At 38.8% G+C, this 25,999-nt stretch overlaps 1 protein-coding gene across 2 annotated transcripts in view; it reads left to right on the top strand.

Moving 5' to 3' along the window:
- The window catches only part of ASXL3 (ASXL transcriptional regulator 3), a 126,866-nt gene that overhangs the window by 35,131 nt on the left and 65,736 nt on the right, over window positions 1–25,999 (top strand). Inside the window, exons 4-5 of one of the 2 annotated variants that reach the window (XM_075416231.1) lie at window positions 19,775–19,883; window positions 21,223–21,334. In XM_075416231.1, coding sequence (XP_075272346.1) covers window positions 19,775–19,883; window positions 21,223–21,334 — 221 coding nt within the window. Of the gene's footprint in view, window positions 1–19,774; window positions 19,884–21,222; window positions 21,335–25,999 lie in introns of those variants that run through there. The other variant, XM_009934244.2, reaches the window with a different exon arrangement.

The following is a 25,999-nucleotide window of genomic DNA, read 5'->3' as shown; positions in this document are numbered from 1 at the left end:
GAAAGAGAAGTCAAATTAATTTTTTTTTCCCCTATTTCTTTCCGTTTTCATTTTATTTGTAATATGAGGAAAGGAAAATGGGATCTTGTAGCTCTTTTGCTGGAAGGTAGTACTTACTAAATAAAAAATAAGCAAAAATAGCTGAGTCATCCTATTTATCATCTTATACCATCCATAGCTACTGCTGTTTCTTTTATATGTTTCAATAAGCTTGCTTAAGGTATGTTTATCTGCTATCAGGAGTCTATCAAGATAAACCATTCTGTACCTTTTTTCCTAAAGGAGCTTCACTTACATGCTTTTCTATTTCATTTACAAACAAAACAACTGAGATCTAGACAATTACTGTTTTCTCTTGCAAATGCCCCCCCTTATTTGTTATTGCTTCCTTTCTTTTTGTTATGTTACCAATACATCTGGAGTTTTTGTTTTATAATGGCTACCAAAAGCATTTAGCAGTCTATCAAATGTGGAATCATTGTGTCAAAAATAACGCGCATCCCTTACAGTCATCATGAAGGAAAAAACCTGTGACCTATATAGGACAGCAAGGAACTTTTGGAGAGGAAATCTTTAAGAATATATGGCAAACAGGAAGTTATTGTATTGTTTTGTTTTGTTTTGTTTTAAAGACTGCTTGCTTTCAGTCAGGGAATCTTTTCTTGACAGTTTCAAACTGTACTTGTACTCTTAACTGTTTGTCCACTTCATCTGAAACCAACACCACTACATCAAATGCAACTGTTAACCTTTCACTGTTTGTAGTAGTAGCTTAAAGGTATTAATGTAAACAACTGCATCAAAATGTCATTCAGTCAGATGATGTACTGAACTGTATAAACTAAAGTAGTAGTGAGACAAGATTATTTGTGCCCAGGCTTACAATCCAGGAATTCATTGCATGATTGGTACTGTCAATTGATTTAGTATTGTACTTACCATTTAATTGTATATTAAAAATATTTAGCCACAGTGATGGGATGACTAACACAAAACAGTTTCTGGTTAAGGCTGAATTTTGTTTGTGATGCCACATGAAGTTATGTTTCTTTGGCTCTTTCTTTGTACGTGTGTGTGTGTCAGCCCCTACATTCAAAGGGACTTTATTAATGACTTCAGCAGAATCAAGCTTCCTTTCATATGGAATGAAGTGCCTATCAAGAATGGCTAGTTGAAAACTTTTATTTAAGTTCTCAGTGCTTTGTTTTTACAATTATTTGGTGGTTAATGTTATAATTTAAAAAATTGTCTGTGACATTTTGAAATTAGATTGATTTTTAGTTGTAAGTTAAATAGAAACCTAAGTCTCTCAGTTCCAGACTTAATGAGCTGTTGTAAGTCAAAAAAGAATAAGGAGATCTACTAATAGTATGAGTTGCAACAGCTGGATTAAGTTAAAACACAAAAATAAAAGTATCTGTTCGGTCCTTTGAGGGCGGGAAAGAACCTTTTGCTATGCTGTTTTGCCAAGTTAAACTCCCTTACGTACAACAAGTATAACTTCAACATTTCACATCCACCCAAATGTTTTAATTTGACCCAATACAATAAATCTTATGTTGCTGTATTTTTAAAGGTACATGATGTACTGTGATTGCCCATTCTGTATTCATTTTCAGACATTCCTTACAGATAAGAGCTCATAACAAAATATTTTGAGGACGTAACTGACACTTGTTAGTCAACAAAGTTGTAGCAGTTACATATATTTTAATGTAAACTGTGAAAGTATCTTGCATACAGAAGTACTTTTGTAGGAATAAATATTACTAGAAAACAGTTATTTGCTTGTGGATCTAATCTCTATTTATTTGTGATTACTCCCCGCTTTCTGATTCTTTATATCAGTGATTTTTCTTTCTGTATTAGCGGTTGACTAAAACATTCTCAAGTGCTGAATTATTCTTTAAATAGAAGAATATTGAGAAAAATCTTTTGTAGGAGAAGGAATGTTTCCTTTCATTCATTCTTTCACATGATACAACAGATTTTAGAAATTTATTTATTTTTTTGTCAATTGAAAGTGAACTGATGATGTAGACATGGGTCATTCTCATATGTTCTAACTTCATTTTTCTTATTTTGGGTTTGATATGAAGTTTTGGATGCTAAAAATAAACATGAAACATCTGTGTAATTATCCCAGAATTTTACGTTTAGTTTCAGAATTCTAAATTTCTTCAGTTAGAAGTCATGCCCTAATTCAAAGCTGGGAAAAAGAAACAAAGAAAAAAAGCTTTGGAGATTTTCCTGAATTTTTGTGAGTGAGAAGGAATAAGATATGATACACTTTCTTTGTTTTGAATGTAAATGAACAAAATAAAATGAAATTTAGTGATTTCAGTTCTTGTTTCATAAAAAAGGTTTATTATTATTTTATACTTTTGCTTTAAAAGAATTATGATTCTTTTATCAGAATAGGATATTACAGGGCGGAGAGAGGGGAGTGCAAGAGGAATGAGAGAGAACAAGAGGAGAGCAAGAAAGAGAAGAATGAGAAAGGGAGAAGAGGAAGAGAAGATGGAGGAGTAGAAAGGGAAAGGAGAGAGGAAAGGGAAATGAAAGAAAAGAAGAAAAGAGAGAAAGAAAAGAAGAGGTGTACAAGACAAGGCGCTGGCAGCGAGGGGCTGCAGGGGCAGCCTCGGGCCGGACACGGCCAGTTCCAGCCAGCTCCAACGGACCCACAGCCAGGCACGGCTGAGCCCAGCTGCTGAGATGGCGGAGCCGCTGTGGTAGCACACTGAAGGCAGAAGAGGAGGGTAAAAAAGAGAGCGTGAAGCAGTAGTATGAACATCAAGGTCAGAAAAGGAGGGGAGGAGGTGCTCCAGGTGCCAGAGCAGATGTCCATGCTGCAGCCTGGGGAGGACCATGCTGCAGCAGATGTCCACGCTACATCCTGGGGAGGACCCCACCCTGGAACACTTGGGTATTATTTCCTGAAGCAGCTGTTGCCCATGGTGAGACAAGAGGTGTGAGGAGGGAGTCGTGCCAGAGAGAAGCTCTTAGGACTGATGCTAACACCCCGCATCCCTCAGCGCCACTCAGTGAGGAGGAGGTAGAGGAATTGGGAGTGAAGGAGGAAAGTTGAGCCTGGAAGCGGGGAGCTGTTGTGTTAATTTTTTTTTGTCTTTGTTTCTCTCTACCCAAATCTATTTTAATTAGCAATGAATTAATTTTCCTCAAGTCTAACCTGCTTTGCCTCTTACGGTAACTGTAAGCAATCTCCCTGTCTTTATCTCAGCCCACGAGAGCTTTTTCATCCCCTTCTTTCTGTTTCCTTTTCTGTTCCTTTTTTCTGTTGTTGAGGAGGGGGAGTGAGTGGCTGGGTGGTCATTTGGCTGCTGGCCAAGGCTAACCCACCAAAAGAGGAAAGAAAGAGAACTCAAGGGAGAGAAAGAGAGAGGAAGGAAAGAGAAAAGAAGAGAAAGAAAAGAGAAGAAAAAAGAGAGAAGGAAAAGATGAGAGAAAGGAGAAGGAAAACAAGAGAGGAGTGAAAGAAGAGAGAAAAAAGAAAAGGGAAAAAAGAAAACAAAGAAACAGGAGAGAATGAAAAGAGAAGAGAGGAAAGAAAAAAGAGATCAGAAAGTGCAGAGGAAGATAGATACAGGGAAAGAAAAGAGAAGACAATGGAAAGTAAGAAAAACGGAAAGGAAAGAACAGAGCATGAGAGAAAGGAGAGCAGAAGGTGAGAAGAACAGAGGGAAGGAGACAGAAGAAAGGGAAAGAAAAACAGAAATGAAAGGCAGGAGAGAAAAAAGAGAAGAGGAAAGAAAAAAAAGAACAGAGGAACAGAAAAGAGAAAGAGAAGAAAGAAAAAGAACAAGAAAGGAAAGAACAGAAGAAAAGGAGACAAAAAGGAAAATGAGATAAAAGAAAGAATAAAAAGGAAACAAGTCTGAGCAAGTCCACTGTGGTTGAGGAATCTGTAACTGAATGCTGTTAGCAGCAAAGTTAAAATTTTTAACTGACTGGAAGAGCTTGTATGTGGTACTGGTATGTGGTAACCAAGATCCTGGAAATTACTTTCCATCAAGTAAAAACTGTAAAATCCTTATATTAAAATAACTTAGCTTTGGTGGTTTCAGTATTTCCATTCAATGAATAGATACATTATTTCCAGGTAAAAATTTCCATAGAAGTTGTAATAAGCATGAAAAACTTTCTCACTGGTTTGGAAAATTGATTACTTAGGCAGATGGATGGTGCACTGAAATGGAACAATGTAACAAACTCTGGCGGGCCAGCATGTTGATGTGTGTCAATTTTTAAGAATGGGCAATGTTAATAAAATAATTTAATTAGGATAACTCAAACTTAATAAGATATTTGATAGTGAGAGTAAAGAAAGAAAAATAAATCACTTTTAAATTAGTGTAGCTATTTGCTTTAAAGTTGTACTTTCAGGGAGAAATATTATATAGTGAAGTAATCACATATTACAGTCTGGTAGTCAACACTGAGTAACGTATTCAAGATTTCTGAAGTGAAAAAAGCCATAACTCTCATAAAATATAAATAATAGTTTTAAACTGTACAGTAGCTAGTGAACTTTGCTCAGCAATACTTGTTGATTATTTCCTTTAAATGGTTAAATATTGCCACAATTTAGGCCTTTTCTCTGAAGTTGAAATATGCCTATCTTTTAAAATTGAATTCTGATAGGCCTTAACAGCATGCTGTGTTTTGCCTCTTGTGTTTTCTTTTCTTTACGGGGGGAAGGTGGAAGGAGATGTCTGTACATAAGCACCTCTTCAGATTTTTAGAAATTTAGTTGCAGTTGGTTTTAATGGCAACAACTGGAAAACTGCTTTGAAATCACGTGCGAGAGCAGGGACATGACATTAGGCTTGAGTGGAAGAACGCTGTGGGGGTGTGGGGCTGCTTCAAGCTTGGTAATTCTGCTTTCCCTCAGCAGGGTGGTACCTCTGCCTTTCCCCTCCTCTGCGTCTTCTCATGCCAGATGGAGCAACCCAAGGGGTTACAGCTCCGGCGGGCCAGCTGCATCTGGCACGTCAGTTCGGGAGTGGCTGGAGGGAGCGCATGGCGTTACTGACAAAAGGTGAAATACAGGCCTTGCTCTGAGGAGTCTGAAATGGGAACCAGTTGTATCAGTCTGAGGCCATCCTTCTCCAGTTACTGTAAACCAATACTGCAGGCAAAAGAATAATCCCGCTCTCTCCAAGCTGCTTTTCCTGTTCTGGGCTGCCCACCTCCCTGGGTGCTGGCACAAGCATTCACATGGCTGTTTGGGGAAATAATAAAGATTTAAAAAAAAAAAGGGGGGGCGGTAGGGGCAGGACAACGTGTCATGGAGGCAGGAACATGTGGTCTGCCTTAGAGGGAAGCCACTCAAGCTGCTGCTCTGAGTGGCAGAGCTGACTGAAAGTGACAGGAGCCCCGTGTTAATCTTGGTGTAGACCTCTCTGGCAAAAGCAGAAACTACTCCATTGCCTTCCATACAGGTGCACAGATGCACTGTCACTGGCGGAACTGCAGGGTGATGTCTTTTCACTGACACAGATGTGGTAACAAAAGCCCCTGCTGTGGAGGGTAAGAAAGGGCTGGAGATTCTTCTGATCCATCAGGGGAGGAGTGTGGCTGGAAGCTGTGACTGCATCAGGATTACGTTCCTGGTATAGCATGTTAAAGTAGGAGCCTTACTGAGCCTTCTGAACTAGATCTGGCCCACAGTGGTCTTCTGATGCTGCATGGGCTTCTGCTGTGGGTGGTGGCAGCAGCTCAGAAGTCCTGTTGTTCTTTTGTAGTATATTTTGTCACTCTGTTGCAGAACTCCAGCAGAGGCAGCTAATCTGAGACCTAGCAGTTGCAGTGGTTTCTAGGCTTCTTCAGGAAGCTTCAGGGAAAACCTTCTGGGAACTTCGGTGGCTTGCTGCTGCTGATCAGGGTCAGCCTGAGGAGACGTTTACCTCTGTCAGCTCTTACAGAGAGCTTTTGTTGGCTACTTGCTGGTTGTGGACTACCTATGTATTTTGTCTTCAGCTGACTGTTGATCAAGAAGTGTCAAGCACCTGTTTGATGAATGCTTGAGGAGCAGCTGTACAACTGGTGGGCAAGTGTGCAGCTCCCAAAGCACAGGAAACAGAGGGAGCTAGGAGACCTAGTGGTTATTACAGTAGTTAGTACAAGAGGGGCACAATGGGGTGCAGAAAATTAGCTCAGGACGATGTAGGACTGCTTAGGACTGTGCAGTGATGGTACTGATGTACTGTAGGGCACGGTCACCAGCAACTGTTGTGGCACATCAGAGGCCTTGGTCCAGAGAGAACTCCAGGTCTTGGGCTGCACTCTCAGATCTAGGACTTGCACTGGGGAGGGCTGTGGCCTCACCCGTGGGAAGTGCACTCTGGTCAAGGTGCTGAGTTGCCAGGTGAAGGAGCTCTGGGAGGAGATGAGTAGACTGTACAGCAAGAGAGGAGAAAAACGGGAGATCAACAGGATCTTTGCAGAGGCAAGAACCCAAGCTCCACTATGTGAAATAGAGGCATCTAGAGATTATATTCAAATAAGCTGTGGACAGAGTTTCCTAAGATTGGGAAGTTGGAAATTTATGACTTCTGGCAATAGAAGGGAGATTCTCTGCCTGCAGAGGAGGATAGCTGTAGTGCCCTGGATGGAGGTGAGCAAGATTGTCTGGGGAGACATCAGAGCCAGTTGAGGCATAGCCAAATGTGTACATGAAGAAGAAAAGGAGGGTGACAGTTATTTGAGACCATATCCTGACAGAGACACCTATCTGGCCAACCTGGTTTACTTGCTATAGCTGGACGTTTACTTCTTGTTGGGTACTTCAATCACAGATGTTGCAGATGAACATATCTGCGGCTTGTCTAGACAAGACTTCCCCCCTTGCTGTTCATCTATGTGGCCACCATGATACTACTTGGGTGAGCCCAAGGACATAAAAAATGATTGCAGAGCCCTGGGGGCAAGGGTGAAGAGCACAAATGCCCAGGTGATATTTGCCTCAGTCCTGCCAGTGAGATGGAAATGCTCAGGTGGCAGAGGGTGCATTCGTCAAGTCAAAGTGTAGCTCCATGGCTGGTGTCACAGGCAAAGCCATAGTACTCTCTTAGAGGAAGAAGGACTGCTGAACAGGAACGGGATGCATGAGATGGCATGTGGCAAGGGCGTCTTTGCTGACAGTTTCAGTAACCTTTTCTCGAGGGCTTTGACGTACCTACTTAATGGCACAGTTGCTGCAATTTGAAGAGAAGTCAAGGCATGGGGAACATTGAGGAAGTGTCTGGGGAACAACATGATTGGAGAAACCTTGCACGTTCCTTATGCAGGCAGTATGACTGGGGTGTCCATTTCAAGTGTCTGTACACAAATTCACAGAGCATGGAAACAAGCAGGAGAAACTGCAAGTCTGTGTGCACTTGCAGAGCTCCTTAGGGTTACAAAGACATGGTGGGATAGTTCACACAACAGAGTGCTGCCATGGATAGGTGGATGGATACAGGCTGGCGAACAGGGGCAGCGCATGCAAAGGAGGGGAGGGCGTGCACAGTGCCTTGCCTTGGAATGGGTACTGAGCCTGTTAGCACTTAAAAGAGAGATCAGAGGACAGAACAACATAAGTAATGTTGTGGTAGGCATCTGCTGCAGACCATCTGGCCAAAACGAAGTAGATGAGGCCTTTAAGTAACTGCTGACGGCCTTGCAATTACTGCAGGCCATAGTAGTCATGGGGGATCCGAGCAAGCCAGGACATTCCTGAAAGTCAATTTCTTGATGCAGGTGATTGATGAACCAACTGGGGGACACATTTTCATGGACTTGTTGTACATGAACAAGAAAGAACTGTTTGATGGTGTGAAGGTTGATGACCACCTTGGCCATGGTTGATCATCAGACTATGGACAAAAGGTCCCAGGAAAGCTGTTTTATCTTCCTTGGTGAATGAGAATGGCCTATTCCAATGCACAGAAAGTCAAGCAGGTGTGGTAGAAAGCTAATGTGAATGAGCAAGGGCAAATCATGCCTGACCAGCCTCTTTGCATTCTATGATCAGATGGCTGGTTCAGTGCATGACAGGAGAGCAGTGGATGTTGTTTACATTGACTTCAGCAAGATGTTTGGCATAATTTCCTGTAGTATCCTCACAGGCAAATTGGTGAGAGAGGAACTCAGTAAGTGGACAGAAAGGTGGATGGACATTTGTCTGGACTGCAGGGCCTAAAGTGTTTTGATCAAAGGTGTTAACTCCAGTTGGTGACCACTTGCTAAGTGGTGTTGCTCAGGCATTGGTACTGAGACTGTTACAGTTGAATGTTGCTATTAAACACCTGGACTACGGGACAGAGTGCACATTCAGCAAGTTTGGAGATGATCCTCAACTGGAGGAAGCAGCTGGTACACTGGAAGACTGGGATGCTGTTCAGAGGGATCAAGACAGCAGAGAATTGTGCTAACAGGAACCTCATGAAATTCAACAAAGGCAAGAACAAACTCCTTCATCTGGGATGTAGTAACCCATGCAGCAGTACAGTTTGAGGGCTAACAGGCTAGAGATCAGCTTTGCAGAAAATGGCCTGGGAGTCCTGATGGTTAACAAGCCGGATGTTAGTCAAGCAATGTGCCCTTTCAGCAAAGAAGGCCAAGCCTGTATTGGGCTGTGTGATCAGGAGCATGGCCAGCAGGTCAGGTGAACTGATCCTTCCCCTCTCTTCAGCACTTGTGAGACCACATCTGGAGTACCGTGTCCAGATTTGGGCCCCCTAGTACAGGAGAGAGATTGATACACTAGAGTGAGTCCAGTGGAGATTCACCAAGATGGCTGGAGGCTCGAGCATATTATGTGTGAGGAAAGGCTGAGAGAGCTGGGCTTGTTCACACAGGAGAAGAGAAGGCTCAGGGGGGTCCTGTGGCAGTCCACAGCTCGCTAATGGGAGAGTGTAGAGAAAACAGAGCCAGGCTTTTCTTGGAGGTTGCGCAGAGACAGCATGAGAAGCAAAGAGTGAAAGGCAACAGACACAAATTGGAATGTGGAAAATTATGATTTGATATGAAGAAAAATATTTTCCCAGTGAGAGCAGTTAAGTGTGGGAGGAGGTTGTCCAGGGAGGCCATGAAGTCTCCATTCTTGGAGACTGCACAAAACTTGACCGGACAAGGCCCAGATCCAAGTGGCCCTGCTTTGAGCAGGAGGTTGGACTAGATGACTTCGAGAAGTTCCTTCCAGTGTAAATGAGGCTATGATTATATGAGTGTGTGAACCTTGGTGCAGCTGAATGTTCTTAAAAATAGCTGTAACTTTTTTGGGGGGTGAGGGGGTGGTGTGTATTTTGTTTTGCATTTGACTAACCAGTTATATCTCAATAACACAAACAAGATGTTCTTAAAGCACTACACAGAAAGTTGTGGAGACTGGCCAATTAAAAAGCCAAATTAAACAAGAGAACTTGGGGTAACTTCATAGAGGTCCCTTGTGTAGGATGATTAAATTTTAGAGGTCAAAAGGCATATGGTGATTACTGACTATGTCTTGTTCAGCATAGTCACTTTATTTTCCACCTTAATTTTTTTTTTTTTTTTTTTTTTTTTGAGGAGTAAGCTTCACCCAACTTGAAGCCAAGAATATTTGGAAGGGTGGGGTGGTTTTTCTCATTTTATACATTGCACATTTTGTGGCAATGTTTTTCTTGGGTTTAGTACATTTTTGATTGTAGCACAGTCATTACTTCATTTTTCTAAACATATGTATTTAAAACCCACAAGGGCCTGTGAAATCTGATACTAAAATAAGACATCGTATATATCTTAAAACCATGGTTTCTTTAAGAAAGCCATTTTTAACCTCTACTCCAGAGTTTCTTTCTTGTGGCAGGAATTAATTTTTTCCTTTCTTTATAATTTTGTCCTTCAGGATGATCATTGGTATTAGAGTAGAAAATGAAAAGCGTGCTACTGCTTTTTAACAAAATCAGTTAAAACTATCAAAAGGAAGTATTTTATTAAAAGAGAAAAGAAAAAACGTATATTCTTGAATAGGAAGTAGCTGTCAGAGAGAACTGTATTATTTGACCAGTATAAGAATTCGTTACACAAAGAAATCAAATAGTTTCTTTCAAGCGATATTGAATAAGGAGGGTGTTCTCAGTCCAGAAGACACCTTGGCTGTCGTGACCATCTCTGACACACACTGATTTCACGTTCTTTTGGAATAATTTTTGTTCTGAAACATTTTTCTTTTAGGGTGATTTCAAAAGGTGCTCTTTAATCTTTCCCTGTGTCTTTCAAAAACACATTCAAAATGCCTTTATTTTTTTTTTTGTTAGCATTGATTTTTTCTTGTGTTATTTGTACTACATCTAATGAAATGGTAAGGATTCACAGTACGAAGGTACATTTACTATATATCCTTTCTTTGAGATTTTTCTTCACAAAGAACAGAAACCTGGGGCTTTCCCAGGTGTTAGGGAACACAGACAAGTGTAAACATTCTCTATAAAACTTGTATTCTCATTTCCTTTCTGGTCAAGGAATGCTTCTTGCCATATGTGAATATCATTTCAAGAGGTGTCATGGTGTTTCAAGCATACTTTTCAGAACATTCGAGATATTCATGGAGACCTACTCAGAGGCATGGCTGAAAAAGGGCAATGGTAATCAGCAAAAATAATAGCTAGGGATATTTAAATTTCAGGCAAGCATGTTTGGATCTTTCTGTCTGCAGTGTGTAATGTGGCATTGGTATGATATATTTTTGTGGTTTTTATTTTTTCTTCTCAAATGTACCTGCTATACTGCCAGCATCTTGTTTTCAAATACACTGTAAACGTAGAATAAATTTGTATCTCCATAGGAAATTTTTCCTTCAAAAACATTTTTTGAAGAAAAAATTTTTTCAGGGAAAATTTATGGCAATAATTCTGTAAAATTCTATTCAGGAAAACTTTTAGATTTTACACAGGTTCTGGAACTTTTGTATGTGAAGGCTTTCTTGTGAGACAAAATGGTTTTAAAAAAACCCAGAAATAGCCTCACTGACCTAAGCAGTACTGAGATTTGTAATGAACTTTCGTTCCCAGGGCTTTGCATTTTATTGTTTTAGATGAGTCGTAATAAAGCTCTGGTATCACCACAGATGAACTTTATTTAGTTCTTTTTCTGGAACATTACTGTGGTTACTCTCACCAGGTTTGACACCATCACAAGTTTTCCCAGGCTGCCAGTACCAGAAGATACGATACACTTTGCTCTAAATATCAAAAAGATTCATTATCAGTGTTGCAGGGTACCAGAACTTCATATACCCTGGCCTCGGACCATAGAGTGCTCTAAAGGTAAGGGTGGAAATGCTGAACTTGATTGAAGTGTCTATCAAAGGTCATTGTACAGAGCAGAGGGCAGATCTGGTGTGTTTTCACTAGTCTTTACCTCTGAGGAAAAAAAGAAAGATCAGATGTAACATAGTCCTGCAATACAGCTAAGAAGTTAAAAAACCCTGAGTCTTGGCCATCATTTGCAAAAGTGAGCCAAACTCTTGGCTACTGAGAGAGAATTAAAGTAAAAATTTGTGGGCAGTCATGCGTGAGAGCTTTACTTTACCAAGAAACCTAACCAACCATCTTCGGTTGTGTGGTCAGTTAGTCACTTGTGGCCGAGTGTGGGTGAATGCAACTGGTCTGGCAAACTCTTAAACAAAGAAACAAAACAACCCTTTCTTACCAGCGTCCCCTGTCTTTTTGTCATGCTTGCCTTCAGCTGGCAGTTTCATTCACTTGTCCACCTTGGTTTTTACATGATGATGTATGGCTAGAGGTTTATTACGTTCGTGCTTTATTGTGTGCGCCAATGTCATGTAATTACTGCATGCAGTAGCTGTATGTAGAGGTACAAAAGGTCCAGAGGGAGACAAACTCGTTTATGTAGGAGGATCCTAGAAGTGGTAGAAACAGGTCTTCAGGGTAGTGGCATAATCTCCAGTATTTTTTTATTAGGTATATCCTTTCACAGAAGACTTGACTAATCTTTGTGTGTGTGGCTGGGTGGCTTCTTGCCACTCCTCCAAGGAGACACAGCATTGTTTAACGCTTCACTACGTTCTTTAGATATTTGGGGTTCACTACTTTGTTAGCTTCAGTGTAACCTGATGGGTAAGTTCTGCTAGATTGTGAGGCAGACACAAGGTATTTGTGATGAATATGTTAGGTTTTAGCATGTATATACTGGTCCTTGTTTTTTCCATTATACTAATGATATTCTTGCCTCTGTCTTCATCTGATTTAGAAAAAGAAGAAATCTATATGAGGGTTGAGTATGCAGCAATGTCAGTAGTATATGTAATATTCTTTTCCCTATCATCTTCTGGGATTTGTTGGCAGTCTGTGAGACTACGGTCAAATCAGCTGTACTGGTCTGTCTTGTTGCCTGATAGCTATAAGCTTTCTGGCGTGCTTGCTCTGCTTAAGAATAGTAGCTGTGTTTGTGATATTCGAAGGCTGGAAGTTGGATGCCACATGTGAAGCGTAAGTAGGACCAGAAACGTAAAAATTTTCTTTAGGATGCTGCCCAAATGAGAGCAAAACTGATGTTAGCTTTGGCTAATGTGGATAAAATTGATTAAAAATAAACGAGATAATATATATGTTTCTTCTAAAATATTTCTTTTAATACTTAAAAATGCATTTAAAGATCCAATTGGGAGAGCTTGTATTAAGAATAAACCTTAGGTGTAGTTTATTTGAACTGTATAAACAGTATTGTACCTGTATGCACTTCAATTCCTATAAACTTTAGCAACAACTGTTTAAGGCTTGAGACTTTATTTATTATGACTTAATTTATTATTTAAGAGGTTAAAACTTCGGAACATAAATGGTTTTGACAGTCACACCAACTGTAGGTATCGAGTATTTTCTGTAGTTCTCATTAGTAGTCCCTTTAAAATTAAGCCAATTGGAAGTTCAAATAATAAAGTGCTTTTTTTCTTGTTCCAATTTATGAATAAAACCTTTGTGTGAGAGGCTGAGATCTACCAGCTCTACAGTTTCACTAGTCTTTATATAAAAATAATAGATGGTTCCTTAGCTACGTGCTACCCACATACTAAAAGATAATGTTTATCTTGTTTAATAAATTATGTTGGATATGTAATATTTTGAAAAGTCTCTCCTTTTTTTTCCTTTTATATCCAACACATCTAGAGTATTTTCATTCAGCATTTAAAAGCCAATCTTTAAATCAAATTCCAGTTTCTTTCCAAAAAATGACCGAACAGAAGTACACTTGTAATGATTTAGCAAATAAGATGTCATTGCTATTTTAACATCAGAAAATATGACTTAGAATAATTTTTGTAAGTTAGATAATTGCTGAATGCATTTATAGTTTCCCAATTAGCAAAAATTAGTATTACATTAAAGCTCTGTTTATTTGCTGATTGCGGTATTTTAATTATTTCAAGCAATGAATGATTGAACCTTACAATAGGAAAATAAAGGGAAAAAATTCAAAAGCGAGATTTAAATTGATTGTTCAAATCAAGTTTTCTGTTTGATTATTTGAATCGGTTTAGTTTGGATTAACATGTTTAGTCCAAGATTTTGCCATCTATTGAAAGAACGATGACTCTGAAGGAAATTTTACCTGGACACATAGTCTTTGTTTAACATTGGATGAGAAAGCAAATATACTGCTTATGGTCTTCCTGTTTAGGGATCTACAAAATAACTAGGGAAGACAGTGGAGACTTCTTCATCATGTAACTTGATTTGTTTAGACTAACTTGAAGCCTTTTTTGCTGAGAAGTTTGTAGATGGTTGGCGGGAAATCTTGCACTCGTCAGCATTGTTTTCAGGCGTTTACTTGTTGCTCTGTACTTCTCTCTGTGCCAAGGGAAGGAGCCTGTACCATTTGAATACAGTAAAATGTCTGGGGTTATTTTCAGTCTTCTGTTCACTGGACCGCTCATGGTTCTTCCTCCTGAGCCTGGGCTGGAAGAGCGAGCTTGCCTGGGCCCCAGTGCTAACGGCTGCTGCAGCACTGCCAGCTCAGTCAAGCGTGGCTGTGGGGGGAGAGCGGCTCTAGAGCAGTCAGCGGCAGTTTACCTGTCTTCTTGATACATAGGACAGCTTTCTTCTAGTCTTGGTATTGCTGCTTAGGTTCCTGGTATTTTTGTGTGTCACTCCCAAACTAGGTCACGGCTACGATCTTGTAAGGCAAATTCAGACATTTTGTTGGCACGTGATAGCAAGCCCACGGGCACGTGTTTCCTTGAAGATTGTGGGAAAGCTGCTTCTTTGGCTTCATCACACTGGGCATCCAGTACTGCATGCATTGCTCTGTGAAACGCTTCAGTAAGCAAGTGCACATCTAGACATCTAGTCAATTCTCCTGCATTTCTGGCTGCTGTGTGTTTTGGAAGAAGGATGCTTAGGGTACATGGTTAACCTCAGGCTTAAACAAAATTTTGATTTATTGGAGAGATAAATAATCCCAGGGTACAGTGCTGGACACATGCTCAGGAGATCATTCAGTACAAACACTAACACTGGGACAAGTTCTAGTATATGTACCAGCCAGGACTGGTGTGTATTTGATGTTCTGATGAAGGTCATTTTGCAAACTTCCCTGCTCTGTTCTGGTCTTGATTAAAACATCAACAGCTACATTCACACCTCTAGCCTACCTGTGAACTTTCTTTTTCTTCCCCCAGTGGCCATGAAGAACATTTATCTCCATTGTCTTCAACTGCATTTTGCATTTTTCTGAAAAGTTACAATTACGCCTTCTTTTACTTTTCTGGACCAAGCAAATATGTTTTCTACAGCCTTCTCTCATAAATTTTATTTTCTGTATCTGTTATCACTCTTGTGTACTCTGAAACTGGTGTAACTTACAGGCATTATAAACATGTTTTATTCTGTGTGACTTCATATCAGGTCTAGAAATTAGTTGTGAAGCATTTGGTTTTACTTTGTTTCCAGCAGTGAGGCAAGATTGTTGCTCCCTCCTGACTATTTACGGATCTGAATAAAATGAGCAGATGATTTCAAACAAATAAATACAGATTGCATTTACGATAGCGAAGTGCTCCTCTCGCGGCAGTTGTCGTTCGATTTAGGAACATGTCAGGAACCCTTGTGAGCTCTGGGAGGGGGCTACGCTGTGGGCAGGGGGGCTGAGCGGCTGAACTGCAGCCTGCTGCAGGACCCCTGGCGCCGCGTCTGCATCATGTCGGGAAACTTGTGCTGTCTGCCGCACTATATTGTCTGGACAGGTTGGCTTTAGTCAATTTGTTTTCCATATCTGAAACAATTTTTTTGCCAACATCATTATTTTTTTTCTTTTGGCAGGCAATCTGGCAAAGACCATGAGAAATAAAAAGTATAACCATAGAAGTTTGCAGAGTTTTTCTGACAAAACTGTGTGTTTGGGAAGTTTACAATATAAAAATACATAGTGTTTTTACTGATATTTTTACAGATTTTTGTACGGTTTTGGGGAGCATCGTAGGGGAGAAAGTAACTGAAATCTGTGCTTCCCCTACATGTTTTTGCAGAGCTTTGTGTGTACTGTGTAGTCTGGCACTTCGATTTAGGTAATGCCGGCTGCATGACCAGTAGAGGGAGCCCAGAATCACAAAATATTGGAGATATTTTTGACTGGGGGAGTTGGGGTGAGAACCTTGCTTTGATAATGTACAGAAATTTTGTATTGTATTTGGAAGGATGCACTGAATACTGCCAACTTATAGTGATTCTGGGAAAGAGCATTTATGAAACATTGCAATGCCTGATGTCTTTTAAATGATCAAATTATATTAGCAACCTTTATATTGTAAGGCTAATCAGTAATTTTTTTCTCTTTCCTATGTTGCTGGTGGTTGTAACTTCGTATCACCTTTACAGAAAGTAAGTAACTTTTCGTTTTTTAAATCTATTTGAAAGCATGCGCGTGGGGGTATCCTGCTTGTATGTAGGTATAGATGTATATGTATATAAAATAAACATGAGCAGAAAATGATCAATCTTAAATACATACTGCTACAGAGAGTGACTTCCATGTATGAATGACTTTTAGAATACTACAGTGGTTTAAAGCAGTCTCACCCAACAGATGATAAATAATATGAAAGTTCTGCATCTGAAGGCTGTGAATGGTAAACATACTCATTGTATGTAGACTATGGCAACAAAACTTGCGGTATATTGATTTGAAATATGTTATGACTCTAAATATTCACAGATATCAAGTTACAAAGTAGAATATTATTGTACGCAATTTAATCTAACTGATCAAAGTTGAACTGATTTGAACTGTTTCAAGAACTTAGGTCAAACTGTGCCATTTTTGACATTCAAAGATATTCAGCCTTGCATTTGGCAGTACTTGGCTGCTGTATTAATACGTGCCAGCAGCTCTGAGCAGAATGAATATGTCCTTAGGCTGTAGGAGAATTTAGAAAGCAAGGGAAGTAGTATGGATCCCTCAGAAACTGCACTATGATTCAGACATCAGTCTGCGTCATTGGTTAGCGTGGCCAGCAGGAGTAGGGAGGTGATCGTGCCCCTGCACTCGGCACTGGTGAGGCCGCACCTCGAGTACTATGTTCAGTATTGGGCCCTACAAGAAAGACATTGAGGTGCTGGAGTGCGTCCAGAGAAGGGCAACGAGGCCGGTGAAGGGTCCAGAGAACAAGTCTTAGGAGTAACAGCTGAGGGAACTGGGTTTGTTTAGTCTGGAGAAGAGGAGGCTGAGGGGGGACCTTGTTGCTCTCTACAACTACCTGAAAGGAGGTTGTAGTGAGGCAGGTGTTGGTCTCTTCTCCCAGGTAACTAGCGATAGAATGAGAGGAAATGGCTGCAAGTTGCACCAGAGGAGGTTTAGATTGGATATTAGGAAAAATTTCTTTACTGAAAGAGCGGTTAGGCATTGGAACAGGCTGTCCAAGGAACTGGTGGACTCCCCATCCCTGGAGGTGTTAAAAAAATGTGTAGATGTGGCACTTGACATGGTGCAGTAGGCATGGTGGTGTTGGGTGGATGGTTGGACTTGATGATCCTGGAGGTCTTTTCCAACCTTAATGATTCTATGATTCTAAGGGATCTTTGATTGCTTTTCTTTTTTGAGGGGATCTTTGACTGGCTTTTCTAAGTGTAGTCTGATGTGTTGTGATAGCCTGTATTGCAAGAGTTTCCAGCATCCCTTATGGCTAACGTTTGGGAATTTTAATATAGTGTTTCAAGGATGCCTGTGCTGACAGAAGAATATGCAAGTCATTGGTTAACATCGGTCAAAATAGTAGTGATTAAGGACAGAATGGACTGCCAGTTTGAGCTGCTAGCCCAAAATACATCTCACCTCGCAGTGTCCAGATTATTATTTCATTTGCAACTTAAGTATGTGTGGTTTGTTTTGTGCTCATTATAGACATACCCAACTCCCAATTTTCAAGAAGGGTGGATATGGCCCTTTGGTTGCATGCCAAATTATTTAGGAATTGCAGATATCTGTATGAAACAAGCATAACGGTAGTTAAAGTACTTCTTGGCTCAGTAGCAGATATGGATTTCTTTGTAAGTCAGCAAGTAGTTTCTATTGTCCACTTGCCAGTTGGCTAGACTTTGAAGATTAGGATAACTGCTGTGAGCACAGTAGTGGTCATGAGATATTGCCAAATCCTCTATTTTGGATTCATTCATCTTATATCATTTTAATTGGTTAATGGTATCTAAAAATAAGTGTGGAGTCCAGAATATCTACGTCGGAATAGGAGAAGGATACAAATAGTGCATACATGCACACACAGTTTTGTTTCTGGTTGATATACTGAGTTTGTCTTCCACTGCAGAGTCAGCAAGTTCTTTCTGTCTTGCAGAGAAAGTCTTAATCTGTGATAATGTTTCATAGAAAAGATCCAAGGCTGTGAGAATCGAAATTGCTTCACATTATGTATGTTAACATATGGAAGAAATCATGAAACTAGAACTGCTCTATTAAACGCTTTGTGTCTTTGCTTCTCAAACATTAATACAATAAGGAAAATGTGTAAAGAGAAGTATCCTACTTATTCCAGAACAGTTTTAAGTAATTGTTACACTCAATGAAATCTCTTAATGTTTTCTGTGCTACTGCTAGCGGTTTCGTTATAATTCTACCATATTTAGTTTTGTGTTCTGTTACAGTGTTATATCGAAACCAGATGTGGAATTAATTTTGTTTGCAGGGGGAAAAAAAAAAACAACACAAACTTGTTAGAATTTTCCTATTGCGTGATTATATTTAGAATACTCATAAAATCGATATCTGTTAAATATCTGATGTGTTTAGGAACAAGTGACATTTTTACCTGTACAGATTTTAGATGTAGTAATGTGGTACATGAGGTGACTAATGGTAAATAAATTATATAGGACAGGACTTCCTGTCCTGAGGGCACTTTACAGTTTAATTTTTACCGGAAGAGCAATTACCTATCCATCTTGCCATTAAATTAATACATGTACAGTAAGGATGAATTTTGTAGCAGAGCCATGGAAATCAACAGAAAGCATCGTCATATGAAAGATGACAATTTCAGTCCAGTTTTATTCATAAAAAAAGATCAGTCATGCCATTTTCAACAAAGATTGAATGTTGTGTTACACTATTGCTTAATAAAGAACAGTAGTTTCTGATGGACTTTGGAAGCTTTGTTCCTGGTTTATAGTTGTGTATATAATTAATCCTGAAATACTTAGCAACACACTTAATTTAATGCACAGGCATTGTTCCACTTAACCAAGTGGAATATATTTACGTGGCTTAAGATAAGCGTGCGTGCAGGCTAGGGACCCCAGGGAAGAAGCACAGTTTCAGATTCAGTCCCTGAGTACACCGTGTACATTAGTCAGTAAATGGGGACAAAGATGTGATAGTACATCTATAAATCTCAGTCCTTTAATTTTTAAATTAAAACAGAAATAAAACAATTTACGACTACCTTCTTTCCCACCATTTCTTAGATCAACTTTTCAGAATAGTGTAAGTGTAGCTCGGGTAGAAACATTTGCTTTCTTTTTCTGATGTAAACATGCATATATTGCAAAGACATCTCTGTACAAGTACTCTTTTTTTTCTTAATGTGTTGTATTTCTTTTTAAATAGTCCCTTAATATGCATTCCACAGTGGTATTACGATTACTGTTTTGAGTAGGTCAATCTCTTAATCTCTAAAACAACTCTAATTGGAAAAGATAGTGCTTCATAGAAGGTAAAAATGTGCTTGTATTTATGTGTAGTAATGCATGCTGACCATGTTAAGCCAGAAGAAGGTTTAACTATGTATCACTTTTAATTTTAAATGTGTTCTTTCTGTGCTCTTTGTTATTCTTTTGTTGCCTTTCATCCTATGGGATGCAGCTGCCCTTGAACTTGGTACTGTTTTGATCGTTCATGTGCAGCAGCCCCATTGTCTGTAACATTTTAAAAATGAGGCTTCATGGTGTTATTTACGAAGTAATTTCACATAAATATTTGGACTTTGGTTCTCTTAGAATGTGGAGCTGGTTGTTGTATGAAGAAAAGCATAATTATAATTCACAGACTTTTGCCTCGAGCCTAGGGGGACAGATGCATATGATTAAGTTTGAAACTGGCCTGTTATTGTAATGTAGATGTTTTCAGGGTTGAGAAAATTAAAAAAGAAAAAGAAAAAGGGGGGAAAAAAAAGTTCAGAAAAGCATAAGTTTTATAAAAAAAAGAGACCAAGGGAATAGTTTTACAAGGGGCACTCAGTCTTGGACTGCACAATTTTATTTTTCAGTGGAACGTCTCCATTAGCTTGCCTGAATGCAATGCTTCATACTAACACTCGTGTAGGTGATGGAACATTCTTCAAAATCCCTGGGAAGTCAGGACTCTACGCTCTCAAAGTAAGTTTAAATTTTGTATATGGAAAGTACATAGTGCTATTAATCCATTTTATGAATGTCTCAATAGATATAAAGGTAAACAGATTAAATTCTTTGGAGAGGAAATGACCTGGTAGTCCTTCTAACTGCTTTCAGATGTCTTTTAAAAGGATTTATAATGAAAGTAAACATTGAATGTTTTATCCTAGAAAGCATATACATGTTCTTGAATTTGGCTTATGGGACAAAAACCATGTAGCTTAGCTAAAATGCTGCTTTTTCAGAGTTGTTCACAGAAGGGCCTTTGTTTTATGAGCAGTGAGCTCAAGAGGATCACTGACTTTCTCACTAAGTAATTGTATTAATGTTTGATTTTTGAACAGTGCAAAATTATTTGCCAGTCTAATATAAATCAGCTTTTAATTTACAGGTTGCATCATTGCTTTTGAGAAGGAATAGAATCATAGTGATAGAATTTTACCTTTATGCTATTTCTATTCCTTTTCCTCTTTATTTTTCTTTTTTGGTATGTATATGATGGTTTCTGTGGGAAGAAATTTTTTCTTGCTGTGCCTGATCAAACTTAGAGAGGCTTTAGAATAGGAGTGGAGAAATGTGAGGCAGAGGTGAGAAACAAGAAAGTGAGGTTATATGTTTGGCAGTCTAAATGTAGTCAATTAAAATTTTGGGCTGGGGGTAAGGATCTTTTGTAATTTGTGACAGACTTGTTTGATGTCAGGGTTTAAAAAATGTAAAACTATATAGATTTTCCTGCTCTTGATAACTACAAATACTGTATCTGAGATTGAATTAATAGTTTTCAGAAGCTTTATATCCTAATTTACTGAAACAAATGCTGTTGTTTTTCTTTAAATCCGGAGATATTCTTGGCACAAATCCAGATATTCACAATCACTCCCATGCTTGCAAGCTCCAGGTTGCTTTAGCTATTTGAATTCAGAAAACAGGCAAAGGCAGAAAAGAAACATTAAAGGATTTGTGTTTTGCTGCAGTGTTGTGGACATTCAACTGGAAAACTAGGATTTTCATCAGCCAAACAAGTCTGTTTCTGTTAAATTAAACAAAAAAAGTGAAAGATCCTGCATTTTATTTGACATTTTTTTAAAAAAGAGTGTGTTGTGACTTCACAAAATAGCTTTTTTGCTTTTGCTTTGCAAGTTGTTTCATGAATGTCTGTTTTTATGTCTTTCTCTGAAGTAACTCACAAGCATATTTTATTCTGGTTTTTGAAATGTAAGCATGAGAGTACACTGCAGTAATCTATTTTTGGAGATGCAGCAGGATCATGATTGATTTTTTTGCTGTTAATTTTAGTTTTCTTTTTCTTTTTTAACTGTAGAAAGAAGAATCAACATGCCCTACTGATGGAACATTGGATTTAGGATGTGAATCTGAGTTAGATGGCACTGAAATGGCCGAGACAACCAATAATAATGGAGAAGAAAATGGTGGTAGGTGTTTTAATTTTAATATTAGAGGGCATATTTTGGGAAAAGAAAAAGTGTGGCTTACTTAAGAATTTCAGGGTGTGATTTCTAAACAGAGTAAATAATGTTTTGTACTGAGTCGAACTATTTTTGAGTGACTCCCTCTCTTTTTTGATCTTATAAAGAAATCAGGAACATCAAGTGTCTTTATTTGACTTAGATTTGTAAAAGTTGGTGAGTAGCGCTGTTGAGTGTGTTTGAAGTAGGTAATTTTTTGGCTTACAATTTTTTTGTTTTAGGGCCCACATCTAAAGAGTAATTTGCCTTACCGGGCTTCAGATTTGCTGTTGTTGGATAAACATCTTAATGATTTCACTGTGGGCGTGTGGGGTTGGTCCCTCAGTACAGTTTTGGGCACAGGACAAAGGTTTGTATTTTTTTTTCTTTCAGGCAGAGATTCTCCTGGGTGCCATGTTGGCTTTAAACTACAAGAGGATAGATTTAGATTAGATATAAGAAAGAAATTTACTCTGAGGGTGGTGAGGCACTGGCACAGGTTGCCCAGAGAAGCTGTGACTGCCCCTTCCCTGGCAGTGTTCAAGGCCAGGCTGGATGGAGCTCTGAGCAACCTGGTCTAGTGGAAAGTGTCCCTTGCCCACAGCAGGGGGCTTGGAACTAGACGATCTTTAAAGTCCTTTCCAAACTCAACCACTCTATGATTCTATAAAGTATCAAATACTGGGTATTTTTTTTTCTCTGAGACAATGATAAACTGAAACATTGCAAGAACTTGAAAATGGCAACCACTTTTTGAGAGGTAATAATTGCCAATAAAGAAAACACAGTTCTTCAGTCACCTAAAAGTACTTGAGAGTAATAGAAGTGAATAGTCTTATTATTAAAACTACACCCATGTAATGGTTGTAAATTGAATGCTTTATACAAAAATCAAGCTTCCCAGGACCTCTGAAATAAACCTTGCCTTGATGAGTTCTTCTCTTCTGCTGCCCCCTGACAACCTGTCCCACTGCTGGACGGCAGCCTGCTGTTTTGGCTCACTTTGTATGTGGTGAGAGGGTGTCCTGTTTATAACTAGGATGTGAAAAGGCTCAGCTCATTATGTTGTTCTGCTACAGACTTTGATCTTGAGCAACTTGGCTTCAATGCTGCACCTGTATAGGACCAATACTGCTATTTCAGTATTGCTCACTAGCAGCATTGAAAAATCACGAAGTGCTTAGTGACAGGAGTAACAGAACTACCTAAGACAGGTTGTTGTGGATTTAGTGGTGAAGTTTTGAAGCCCAGTGGAAAAACAAGTGTCAAGAATTGTTAAATGGCTCTGCTTCTTCATTTGATTTGATATATTATGTCTATAAGTTAACAGACTGCGTGTACAGTGGTTTTATGCTTATGTAGTATGTTCTGCATGTGTAAGTGAACATACATATGTGTAGTTCTTCAACAATTCCTGTCTGATACTCAATTTGTTGATGTACGCTCCCCTAAGTCACAGGAAGAATACAGCAATGAAAAGCCAGAATATTATTACAGATAGGAAAGCAAGAGTTTAAAATACAGTTACAGATAGGAAAGTGAAAGTTGATGGTACTTGTTATAAACAAATAAAAATCGTGGCAAAAACCTGGCAATTATTTAGGAGTGGTAGGATGTAAATAAGGATGCCAGAATGCCAGAAGTAGAAAATTGCTGAGTTTTGACTGAGAGGAGGCTGCATACTATTTTCACAGTTTACAGTAATAAAAATAATTCTAGCACTTGTGGTGACATAAAAGAGCAGCTGCTAAAATTAAAAATTTTTAAATATTTGGGGTAGAGCAGTAAATTACACCTAGATTGTTTTTAAAGCTGAGAACTTTTCCTCATGTTTCATCTTTAATAAATCTTGGAAAACTGTGATATATTTAACTTTCTGAAAACAAGACGTAAATTTTTTTTATGTTATGCAGAGGATATATTTTAAAAAAGTAAATGGGATGGCAATAGTGAGTCTATATTGCGTATAGGAAGGCTGATGCTGGATGTGATCAGTAAGGAATTGAAGACAGCATGTCTTCTATCAGTCAGACATGTTTGATAACAGCTTTTCTTGAAACTGCAAGTTTTGTTGTTAAAGGTATCTATTGATATATATGTATAGAATTCTACAAGTTATTTCATTTACAGTATACAATGTTTGGCTTAAAACCAGGACCATGCCTGAGAAATGCAGCCAGTTTTAAGTGGATTGGAAATTACAAATTATTAGATCTGTACAGGTGTAGAAATCACCATCCACAGTAGGTATTTTTGCTGTTCTGTGGAGGATGTGATTTGACCAGTCTTCATTCAGTATCTTTGTCAATACTTTCTGAAAAGTATAAAATCCTTCTTGATTACATTTATTGATAATAATGTTGAGACCTCTCTTGATTGCCTTGTAAATGGTTACGGTTGAAGAGCATGAATTTTTTTAGACTTTACAGTGAAGAAAAAAGGTCACATTTGTGCAGTGGAAATATATATTTAATAAATCAGTAAATCTGAAAAGCATGTAGGGATCACAATAGAAAGTGAATTGAACATGAATGAAATGATTTTGCTAATTAGTCCAATGCAATTCTTGGACTATAATTCTGATAGTACTGATTAAAGAATACAGGCACAGTGTTTTCTTGGTATAGCATGAGTTAAATGATTACTAGTGTACTGCATTCATTCTGGCTGTAAGAAAGAATTAAGAAAAATAGGATTTAGAAAAGGCATGTAAGAACTCCTGAGTGAACAAATACCTCCTTTGCTCTGGGAAATTTAATAGGGACAGTCTAGTTAGTTTGTCAAAGACGAGGTGGTGACTTGATCTGTTTGTACATATTTGAGAAAAGGTATTTCTGTAGAAAATATTTGATATAGCAGACCAAATCTAATAAGCTGTCTATCCATTAAAATTTTCACACTAAAGCTCGGATTTTTTTTCTTTCCAGGAAACTATTCTGGGGCATAAAAATAACGTTTGATTCAGTACAAACAACACTTTGTGAAATTTTCTGACTCATGTTTTGGAAAAGGTCGATAGATATAATGTCTCCTTTCAGCCTTAGTATGTGTGATACATATGAGGATAGACATTGTTTGCACATTGTATTCTTAATTGCCCAATTGATTGCATTTTTATTTGTTCTTGTTTCCACTGTGGTAGAGTGCAGAAGCCCTGGTTCTGACAGAGTCATCAGAAATTATTTATCAAGAGTTTAAAAAGTACTGCTTTAAAGTTAGCTGGAATCAGGGGGTGAAACCCCTAAGCAACAGCCTCAGTCCATTTGTGGATTTTAGATGATAGTCTTCAGCTTTCGGAGTAAAAAGTACCAGCTGACACTCAAACAGAGAAGAATCACGTTACTCCCCAGCAGGCACATTTTTCCCGGTATAAATGCAGGCTACTGAACAATTTTATTAGTGTAATAATATAAAAATTCCTCACAGTTATAAATACATGACTTGGCGAAAGCTGTTACTCCACATCAGTATTGCTAAACTGACAACTGCAATGGTCACACCTCAGGATTTTTCAGATGCTGTGGAGAAATCTTTTTTTCCCCACCTTCTCCAAAGGCATATGTTAAAGAAACTCTTTACACTATGTTTGATTTTGTTCAGAATGGGATTTCTATAAAAGCTCTCTAGCAGTCTCATATCTTTTTATAAATTCCATTTCCCTCAAATACATGGGAGCAGCATGTAAAGATGCAGTTAGTAAAAGAATTAAAATCCCAATTACTGTTGCCTGGGAAAATGATGACTATAATATCCTTCTGCCCATCGATAGGATGTTCTGTTCTCAAAAAGCATTTGTCCCTAGAGTTTCTGAAGCCAGGGCTAATCCATCAGCCACGAAGTGCAGTTGATTAAAAATTGTCTTCACGCAAGCCAATGGAATGCACAATGATGTAACTGTGGAGGAGGCGTGACTTCCCTCCCCAACCTAAACATAGGTTCTGATGTTTGCCCAAATATGAGCAACATATGTCTCCTCTTGAGACACTCTGGTTTTCAGCACTTCCTAAAACTGTAGGTTCTTCAACTGCGAACATGAAATGGCAAAATTAATTTCTTAGGCAGTTTTCTTAGAGATAGTAGATGAAATGATGGACAATAGAGGATCAGATTCATGCTGAATGCTGAAATTTTGTCTTTGTAGTTACTGTGCTCTTGAGTGCCTAATGCTTTTTGGACTAGAAAGCTCCTAGGATAACTCCTGTAGTGAGGAATGAGTATTCACCATTGTTTGAAACCTGAGTCCACATTTAGATTCCCAGTGCTTTTCCAGGAACAGAATTTCTGGCAATTCAGGGAAACCTGTTAGCATCTTATTTCTTGGGAATACTGTTGGATGATTCTGCTGAATATTGCACATGGCAACATCTGAATGTGGGATAGGCTCTTCTAAAAGCAGACAGGTGGTAACAGAGTAGCAGCTCAAACATACAGAGTTTTGGATGACACATCAGAAGGAGACGGTTTTCATATCTTTTTTTGTGTCAGTGGGGTTTTTTTTTGTGTCCCTGCAAGCAGCTATAAAATAAAAATACTGTGCCCATGATCGAGTTTAACTTCTGTTTGTTTCATTGACACTGGAGTCATAAGAATGAGAGAAGATGCTGTGGAGCTTGGGGGAGAGATCTTTCTCAT

Source organism: Opisthocomus hoazin, chromosome 3 (genome assembly GCF_030867145.1).
Source record: "Opisthocomus hoazin isolate bOpiHoa1 chromosome 3, bOpiHoa1.hap1, whole genome shotgun sequence".
Taxonomy (NCBI): domain Eukaryota; kingdom Metazoa; phylum Chordata; class Aves; order Opisthocomiformes; family Opisthocomidae; genus Opisthocomus; species Opisthocomus hoazin.
Note: the sequence above shows the minus strand (reverse complement) of the source record. Positions and strands in the feature narration are given on the sequence as shown.